Source organism: Nanorana parkeri, unplaced genomic scaffold (assembly GCF_000935625.1).
Source record: "Nanorana parkeri isolate BGI_ZX_2015 unplaced genomic scaffold, ASM93562v1 scaffold1055, whole genome shotgun sequence".
Classification (NCBI taxonomy): Eukaryota; Metazoa; Chordata; class Amphibia; order Anura; family Dicroglossidae; genus Nanorana; species Nanorana parkeri.
Window position 1 is genome coordinate 55,345 of NW_017307323.1, and position 10,793 is coordinate 66,137.

General features: G+C 37.9%; 1 protein-coding gene across 1 annotated transcript; it reads left to right on the plus strand.

The window, feature by feature from the left end:
• The first annotated feature begins 4,474 nt into the window (after positions 1 to 4,474).
• On the plus strand, positions 4,475 to 9,892 carry LOC108796098 (patched domain-containing protein 3-like). Its single transcript, XM_018567492.1, has 4 exons — positions 4,475 to 4,966; positions 5,230 to 5,351; positions 7,577 to 7,722; positions 8,043 to 9,892. Exons 1-4 carry the CDS (start codon positions 4,475 to 4,477, stop codon positions 9,890 to 9,892), a joined length of 2,610 nt encoding a protein of 869 aa, XP_018422994.1.
• Positions 9,893 to 10,793: the final 901 nt, after the last annotated feature.

The window sequence follows — 10,793 nt, forward strand, 5'->3', positions numbered from 1 at the left end:
TTGTGCACCTTTGCGCCTATTTAATGGCCGCAAATGAGCGGAATCCGTGCGGATTACATTTTTTTGTGCTTTTGCCCTGCACGGTCTTCCGCACCAAAAACTATGCGGGAAACGCCATTGCAATATGTGCATGGAGCCTAATATATTTGGTGAAGTACAAACCTAAAACACACTGACAAACAGAATTTAAGAATGATCACACAGTGCAAAATTAGCCATTTAAAAAATTCAAATGTTTTCCTATGTAATATAAATTATATGGACGTGGTACCTGGACCCTATGCAGGTGCTTTTTTCAGATAACTGCTTATTTTATAATGTTGTTTTCTCCACTCTGCTTTATTAATGCTACCATTTGATTGTATTGCACAAAATATGCGTTTTATTATCTTATATCTTATTGAGCCTTGTATTGTGTTCATGCCATGTTCAATAAATAAAGTTATTATTAAAAAAAACACAGAGAAGACCTCTATAGCTGCAGGAAATGTGAAAGCAATTCATCCATAAAGTTCACAGCAGACCTGTGAACTCCTTAAGGTCATTTTTTGAGCATCTCAGGTACCCCTTGGCAGTTTTCCTACCTTTTAATGTGTAATGTAAGGATGAAAAAAGAAGGTTCCCTGTGAGAGGGAAGCAGGGAGCAGAGAGAACTATACATGTAAGATTAGTTTTTTTCCAAATTGGAATTCGGACGAATATCGGCATATTCGGACATTCGGATGCATTTGCATTTCTGAATGGAAAAAATATCATACTACTGAAAATTTGAACGAAATGAACTGAAATGTGTTACACAAGCAAAAACAAAAAAAGCTTGGGGTCCCCCTCAAAATTCATACCAGACTTTTGATCTGAGCAGCAATCTGACAGAGTAGGAAAGTGGGGAGAATGATTGTGCACCCCTCCTGCACCATACCAAGCCACATGCCCTCAACATGGGGAGGGTGCTTTGCCATGTTGATGAGGACGAGAGATGGGCTCGATGTTCGGGTTGAACAACAGTTTGACTCGAACATTGCTAGTTCGTGTGTTCAGCGAACATACGAACTGTCAGGGCGTTCACCGGCCTGTTCGCCCACCGAGCTCCCCTCAATACACTGTGCACTGCATAGTGCAGTGGAGATCCCTGATTGTGTAAAGCAATGCACCTGACCACAGGTCAGGTGCAACACTTTGCCCAATCACGGCACAGGGCTCTATAAGAGCCATGAATGGGCAAAGTAATGATTGGGGCTTTTGATTTTCCGAGTTCTGGTCCCATAGAGTTACACTGAGTTCTAAATTCGAGTTAGAACTTTTTCCATGTTCGAAAGTTCGAGTTAGAACCGAACTCAGGTGTGTTCAGCCCATCACTAATGAGGACATGGGCCTCTTCCCCACAGGCCTGGCCCGGTGGTTGTGGGAGTCTGCGGACAGGTGGGGCTCATCTGCATCTGGGTGCCCCCTTTCACAAAGGGGGCACTCAGATCCCACTCCCCACACATGAATGAGTACGGGGTAGTTGTTATCCCTACTCATTCACCAAATAACAGTAAAATAGTAAATAAACACACTTCACCGTGCTCAAAATTCCTTTATTTGAAAAAAAACACAAAACAGTTGTTCATAAGTCCTTTATTAAAAAACAAAAATGTCCATCGATGTATTATGTATCTATTATTTTTTTACTTTCTGTAATGGGTGACAAAGCTGTTTTTTCTGCAATATCACAGCAGTGTTGCAACACAGCTAACACATTAAATCAGTTAGAGCAACACGGTTGTTTCTTTTTGAGAAAAGTTTAAACCAATTAATAAAATCTGACCATTGCAAGCACCTATATTTAATGTTATATGGCCTTTAAAACTGTGTTACAGGGAGACTCAGAAAAACAACTGCTGTGATAACGCTATTGATAGATTGCATGATATATAGTATGTCATTTCTTATTGTGCCTATACTTCTTCTTTAGGAAGTACATCTAAATCTAAGAACATTTTTCTTTAAGGTGCAGCTTACCAGTCATCTTATGTTGTGGTAGAATTAGTGTGGCCCTGTTTCAGAAGGGGGGTCATGTTAGATGACCCTCCCCAATTAGCTACCACTGCACACCTGTAGGTAACTAGGAAATCTTGAGCCTCTGAGCTCTGGGAGAATGGGACTGGAATATATAATGGCAGTTGCACTACCCAACTGGGCCTTGTGGTTTACAAGTGGGACCCCCAGATGAGAATTACCTTGTCCCCAGGCATTTTACTCACAGTTACAGGTTCTCTATTAATAATGAAAATATCAAAGTCCATGGATGTCCATGGATATTTATTTGGAATAGTGGAACTGAGGAAAAGAAGGGTTGGGATACCCAAAAATAGTAGTAGTAAGTCCTGGTAGCTTTTACTGACATTATCTGTACGAAAAGTCAAGCTTCTCTCTCTCTATAGATTAGAAGTGAACCCATTCCCACAAAGGTTTCAGTGTGTGTTCAGTGTCAGGTCTTGACTACAGCTTGGACCAATGGAGGTTTGGGTGGTTACTCCAGTGTCCCCATGGATACAATCAGCATGGGTAAGGTCCTTGTTCAGAATCTAGTAAAGTACATTAGCTCATGGTAGGCCATGAGGATAGGCCTTGAAGGCCTAAGCCCTCATGCCTGGGCAGCAGCCAAGCACCTAAGCAGTAACTTCCTAACTTGGGAGTGGGGAATAAGAGACAGTACTCAGCATGCTCAGGGCTTTTGTTATAGCCAACCCTTCCTACTGATGACACTCGCTCTGCAATGATTGGCTTATCACAAAACCTTAGTCAGATATGATGTAACCCCAGCACAATACTTTGTTACAGAAAGTCTGGTGGATGAAACAAATAAATGACCCATGAGCACACTTTACTTCTGAAAAATAATACAGAACCTAAGAACCGAAAAATACACTACACTAATTCAGGAGGTGATAGGGGGTACATCCATACATTAGCTTTCTTTTTTCAGGCTAAATACATTTTCTGCACAACCTGTTGATCCTGCCAGAAGTCCCTGATTCTTGTAATTTCCTTTCCAATGAAATCTTAAACAATGTAATCAGCCTTCCCAGTTCTGTTCTGTGAACCACACAAAATCTCCCCACTATGTTAGGGAGATGAGGAGGGGGGAGTAGTCCGAATTAGGAGAGCAGCCAAGGGTGAGAAAACCACCCCTCAACAGATACAGTACAGTGAGTAAGCATTGTCAATTTAGCATAGTAGGTGTGTTACACTTCCTGGCAGGATTTGCAAGTGAAATAAAAAGCTTGAAAAAACGAATGCAGGTACCACATCTAAGGACAGTTAAGCTTCAATATATTACATTTTTGTTATTGGATTTAGCTATGCTTTAAAGTGATACTAAACTCAGGAGTTAAACCCTAAAAATACATTCTAGTACCTTAAATGTTAACAAAAATCTAACTTATTTGTTTATCACTCAGCTGTAGATGCTCAAATCATCTCTGAATTGGTGCTGACACTGTCCTTCCTTCTGGAGGGTGGCTACTTTTTTCCCCATGGTCCCTCTGTGTGTTGTAAAGTAGCCACCACTCCAAGCTTGCACCTTTGAAGGACTACAATCTCAATACAAATGAGTAAAGTAGACCTGAGATTGTAGTCCATCACGGGAGTGAACTTGGACTGGTGGCTCCTTTATTACATACATGGACCATGGGGGACAAAAGTAGCCCCCCTCCAGAATGAAGGACAGTGTCAGCACCAATTCAGAGATGATTTGATGATCTGCAGCCGAGTGATACACAAATATGATACATTTTTGTTAATAGTTAAGGTACTTAAATGCATTTTTAAGATTTAACTTGTGAGTTTAGTACCACTTTACATATATTCTTCGTTAAACTGGTACTGAGAATCAGTGTACCACTGATACCAGAGATCAGGTATATTTGTCTATGGTAGGTGGCAGGTTGGAAATGTTCCAGTGCTCCGAGCCATTAATGCATTGCAATTAATTAAACCCTTTTACCTAACCTGTCATATGAATAATTGTATTTATTGATGTGAACTTCATCATCTGGCTAATTAGCCACCACTAACAGATAAGTAATTTGAGGGCATATCAGATATATAAATCCACAGTACTGGATGAAGAATCTTTTATTCATGATATTTCGAGAATGTGAGAAATGTTTCTTTAGAACAGGTATAGTGATTTGAAAGGCACCAAATCCTAAATTATTAATGTTCTTAATGTAACAAGTATTATACTTGAAATTGATTAAAAATGAGTGGCTGCCATGCAGACTGCTTAGTAAAACCACTTTCCCAGGGATTCCGAACACTGGGGAAACTGATTGCCAAAACCCCCTGGTGTTTTTTTATTACTCCCCTAATAATTTCTTTTGGATTGGGAGTTGGATTGTTTTTTCTGGAGCAGAGACAGATTAATAAACTAGAAGAGTTATTTACTCCAGACGAAGGAATTGCAAAAATTCAGAGAGAGTTCATCAGAATGAATTTTCCCATTAATGACTCGGGGCAGTTTTCGGCACAAAGACTTTACACGCCAGGCACCTTTGCATCTCTCATTATTGTGAGCACGTCAGACAATATCCTTACCGCAAGTGTTGTCAAGGAACTTCAAAAGCTGGACATGGCTGTGAAAAACCTGACCTCAAAGTCTGGAGCTAACTTCAACCAACTCTGTGCTCAAGTCAATGGCTCCACCTGTGTCTCAGCCAACCCTGTATTCACCTTAAAGCAAAATAACAACAAAGATGTCCTCTTAACTTACCCACAGCTCCATAATGGTGTATTTGTGGGACTTTATGTTGGAGGTGTACTGTTGGGTCCAGACAATGTTCTGCTGAAGGCCAAGGCCCTGCGATTCCTGTACTACCTGAGAGAGGACAGCGATACAGTCCATATCAGTATCGAATGGCTTAATCACTTTATGAAATCCATTTCTCACCTGATAGAAGAATTGCACCTCAGATACATAAAGGTATGTTCAAGTATGGCATCAATGTATTTTTATAAATTTGGGCATTCATAGTTGCATTGTTATTCCTCTGAATAATAGAAGCTCTTTACGATTATGATAATTTAATTATTAGCTCGACCATTCTGGAAAGTTGTTGGTGCATAACGGAAGAATTAGAGAGAGAGAGAGAGAGAGAGAGAGAGAGAGAGAGAGAGAGAGAGAGAGATTTTATTCTTTAATTTCCCTAATAAGTTGAAAATCAACTAATATTTGGCTGATCTTAGGTTTACCACTCAACATCTATTTCTCTGCAAACTGAGTTTGAAGAAAGCACAGAAACAGTGATCCCATTGTTTTCAATCACCTATGTTGTGACAATCCTCTTCTCCATTGTGTCTTGTGCCAGGTGAGAGAATGCATTCATTCCATATCTATTTATATCTTTAGTGGAATAAGTATGTATGCATAAATCCAAGTAGTGGAAAAAAATATAGGGAATATTTAATACTATTCCATGACCATGACTGACCTTGCAAATGTATTATGTGACTATTTAACAAGCAGATTGGCAGCTTTCTTTTATTTACTAAGAAAATACTTAACATGCGTCCATTTACATCTGATTACCTGGCACTCCCTCCAGTTCTGGTAAACCAAATAGAACAGATTTCCATTTTGGCAGACCTGATTGTGAAGGATCAATGGTAATCTGATGTAAGCGAACACGTCTGCTTACATCTGACTCCCCATAGACCAACATGGGCTCGGTAAATTCAGTGTTCACAACGGTAACATCCGTACTGCTCCGTACGGATCCGTGCACTGATCCCCTGCTGATTGGAACTGACAGATGCCCATGTAAAGGGGGCTAAGACTGAAATTACAGTAGATTGAACTATAATTTTTTTTTAAAGATATAGAAAGTACCCTAATAATCTGAATAATATATTAAGGAAACAGCCAGATGCACAACTGATTTTCAGCCTACAAATACTGTATATACACATGTTAAAGGAAAAATAATGATACAGTTTGTTCATTATATCTACAGTATATCCCAGTAAAGTTCAATTTAATTAAAAAAAGGATATATGTATCTACCTCTTCCAGCCTTTTTTCTATTCCCCTTTCTGTGCTGATTTAGCTTTGCTGCTCTTAGTTTGCGTTGATAATGCAAATTGATGCACTTTGTCATTTGTAATATGTCATCCTAATCTGTTCACTAAATCGTCACACGGAGACTAAACTGTGAATTATAGCACTGTGTTTGTATATATTTTGTACTTTCATGAAGAGTTTTTTTGAATGTGAAAAAGGGATTTAAGTGACCTGGAGAGGGTGTCATGAAACAAATTCTAACTCTGTGAAAACCCACCCTGAAAATAACATGTATTGGCACACCCCAGAATACCAAACATAATGGGGAACATTTATCAAAAAAATAAATAAGACAATTACAGAACCATCTGATATAATTAAACTACTGTTTGACTGACAATTTTCCATCAGGCTCAGTCAATTTGTAAATCAACTTTTGTCGAGCCGGATAGCGTGCTCAAGGCCATCCACATCTGGAATTTCATCTGATTCCTGCTAAATCTCAGTGAACATCTGAGATGTCTATGGGTAGCTTAAAACAGATGTGCACAGGTTTGAGAGTTATCACTGGACATGAGACAGATTTTTTCTGAAGAGACACACAATTGAAAATTGGTCAGTAGCAGGTTTCATTCTGCTGCAGTGCTACTTTCCAGCAGCTGATGGAGGAATGTATTAAGTTGTACTTGGAGTACTTCTGTCTCAGAGTCTGTCTTGCTGCTACTGTTGCCACGCAATCCACAATCTAGCATTGCCAATTTTCAGGGCAAGGGGGTGCTCTTGATTTTTTTTTTAAATAATTTTTTCTTTTGTAAGTCTCCAGATATTCATAAATAAAAAATCACTGTTTTTGTAATGGAAAATAAACACAATTATTTTAATAAAAGGCATAGAAAACGAGGAGACCACAAAGATGCATGGTCATAGGGGCATCCTGGTAAAAGTGTCCCATATGGGAAATTTCAGCAAAATGTTGGTTATAATCCTTTTTATAATACTTTATGTACACTGCCACAATTTATATCTACAGTTATATGCAGAATACAAGTGACCTACGTTGTTTTGTCTTTAAAGAAATAATTTTACAAAAATCTCTAGAAATCCAAATCAGGAATTTTCCTCACTTACTAAACATTCAGACTAGCCCACCATATCTAGTTAGCTAGTTTAAATGTCACCCTTCCTTAATAATAGTGGGTACCTCCATGTTTTTTACAGTAGCCCCTGTTTTTACCTGTCTTTGACAAAGCCTTTTTTCAAGGAATGTTGATACCTAATATCCTATAAATTAGTTGGAATCATAGAAATATATCCTATTAAATAATTTTAAGAGGGGAGTTGAACTTTTAACACAAAAGACCATTGACTATTACAAAAGAAGATGTGAAATGTTTAATCAGTTGTAATTGATTACATGAAATTTTATTACAATATGTGAATTGGTGAAAGATGGTCTACAATGGTAGAAGAAGACATAAGGCTATCAATTGTAGATAACATGGTGAAAAAAATATCCTTGTATCTTTATTTCAGCTTGGACAACGTGAGAAATAAAATTTGGGTAATAACATTTGGCGTGATATCACCTGGATTAGCCATCATGGCCAGCTTTGGGCTACTCTTATTATGTAAAGTACCCTTTGCCAGAACAGTCGCAAATGCGCCATTTCTTATACTTGGTAAGTCAAACTAAATGAGTTGTATTTTTATTTACTGTAGGTTAATAATTTTTTGTACTGGCCTTGAATTCCATAATGTGTCACAACCCACATTCTGATAAAAGACAATGTTGTCACTTTTATTTACAACATTATTATTAAAAAACAAAAAAATATAAATAATAAAAACATATTTTTCCATTTTCAGTTACATATTTTTCATATTTGTACCATCCTGACCTCATGAAATCTGAACATAGTCCCATACACATGTCTGTTTGCAGTATATTTTGCACGTGCCGTGCCTGACATTGTTCAATTTTGTGTTCGTGTTTTTGCAGGAGTTGGAGTAGACAACATGTTCATTATAATCTCCTGCTGGAAACAAACTAAAGTGACAAGCACAGTAGAAGAGCGAATGGCTGATACCTATCAAGAGGCAGCTGTCTCTATCACCATTACCACTCTCACTGATGTGCTGGCATTCTACATAGGAATAATGACCCATTTCCCATCCGTCAAATCATTCTGCATCTACACAGGGACAGCTCTGGTTTTCTGTTACATCTACTGCATAACATTTTTTGGCGCTATTCTGGCTTTGAATAGAATCCATGAAAACAACAACAGACATTGGTTAGTTTGTATGAAAATAAGTGACAAGAGGGATAATGAGCAGAGCTGGTTGTACAATGCATGCTGTGTTGGAGAAGCACTGGACACCTCGCAGGAGAAAGAGACTGAGCATCCTATCACCATCTTCTTTTATAAATACTATGGTCCTTTCCTCACCAAGCCTTGGGCTAAGGTATTGGTGCTGATTATATATCTGCTATACCTTTCCGCTAGCATTTATGGTTGTGTTCAGACGAAAGATGGAATTGATATCCGAGATTTGGCTAAAGCCAACTCTTCCCTGACTCACTTTTATGATATAGAAGCGTTATATTTTTCAGAGTATGGCCCAAGGGTTATGGTGGTGGTGACTAGTAAAGCTGATTATTGGGAAACAAAGGCTCAAGATGTCATTGAAACTTGCATTCAGAGCTTAGAAAATAACTGCTATATTGCCAAGGGATATTCCACATCCTGGCTGAGAGCCTATGAAGAAATGTCTAAGAGAGAAAATCTAAACATCAGCACTAAGGAAATTTTTTTGAAAAACTTGGATAAAATGTTTGAAAATTCTTCCGATTTCAGGCAGGATATCAGGCTAGAAGGAGGTGAAATTAAGGCCTCCAGGTTTTTTATCCAGGCTGTTAATGTAATCAATGTCGACAATGCAAAAGCTATGTTAACCCACTTACGAGACATCGCTAATAATTGCAGCTTTAAGGTAATTGTTTATCACCCATTATTCATTTACTTGGATCAATATTTTGTAATAATTCAAAACACAATCCAGAATATTATAGTGGCTACTGCTGTCATGCTTGTCATTTCAGTTTTGTTAATTCCAGATCCCTTGTGCTCCTTATGGGTGACATTTGACATTGCATCAATCATTGCTGGTGTGACAGGGTTTATGTCTTTCTGGAAAGTTAACCTAGATTCAATATCGATGATCAATTTGGTCATTTGCATTGGATTCTCTGTTGACTTTTCAGCTCATATTGTGTATGCATGCGTGGCTAATAGAAAGAGAAGTGTCAACGAGAGGATGATTGATGCACTGCACCTACTTGGTTACCCCATAGTACAGGGGGCTCTGTCCACAATCCTGGGGATTTCGGCCCTTTCTGCAGCAGAAAGTTACATTTTCAGAACCTTTTTTAAAATCATGTTACTCGTACTTTTATTTGGTGCCCTTCATGGTCTGCTATTCATCCCCGTGTTCCTGATAACAGTTGGCTCTTGCGGAATGCAATGTAGCAATGATGTATATCCCAAAGACCATGAGGGTGAAGACGCAAATGATTTGCCCCCTGCTGTGATATACAGAGTGCACCCATTGACGTTTGAGAGCCATGTAAGAAAGGCCAAGTTTAGTCTGCCAGGCTATACCAGTACTGTGCACGCTGTACAGGACTGTGGAAACCTGAGCAAGGAATGCTACTGTATGAGTTGGCAAGGAAGCATTTACTCTGTACTTCATTCACAGAATAGACAGATAGATGAAGACAGTACTCAAGCAATAGTGGAATACAGAAACAAAATGCTGCAAGTTTACGTGGAGTACAAAAATGATTAGCACTACCTTCAGTTTCTGGTAGAAGGAAGCCATGATCCATGATCTGAATACAGGCCCTTATTGGCTCATATTAAAAGGAGGCTGTGCGTAGGGCAGTATACCATAGACTCCTTTAGGTAGTGCTGTGCAATGTGTTAACGCTATAAATTGTATATGAGAGAACATATTAAAAAAAAAAAGAGTAATAAACAGAATATTTATATCTACCAGCAATGAAGATTTTATGTGACACAAAAGTTATCAGTTTATTTGAGAAATAGATTTATTCATATTATTATTCATATTAAAATTGTACATATTATGAAACTACTTACTATAACAAAATGAGAAGCTACAAAAAAACATGCTAGGTGTGGGCTAAGCCTTTAATATGTAAATGTATAATCCAGTGTAATCAAAAGAATATATGTGTTATGTGAAAGCTGTGGGCTACGTTTTTGTAATGTTATTTTATAACCCACTGTAATTGAAGGAAAATGTGTGGTATGTGAAAGTAAAATAAAGTTAAAAAAACAAAAACAAAAGAAAATTTGACATTCATTTATCTGTGGTTCTCCTCCAATATTAGATGTCAGTAAATGTTTACACCTACTCAACAAATTGATAAGGTTTTTAACATTTGAGTCAAATGAAAAAATACATTTATTCCTTTTCATATTAAAATTGTACATATTATTAACTATTTTCTGTAATAAAATAAAAAACTACAAATAAAAAAGAAATATGAAGAAATGAACACTGACAACAAAAAAATTATTAGCCAGCACAGGATAACCTCGCTCACAACCATCTTGTCTCGGCTTTGTAGCAAATTAGTACTGAGAACATGAAAGAAACACTGAGGAGGAGGGACCTGTGTCCCTCAATTAAGAAAACGATTTTACGGAGAGTACAAGAAAAA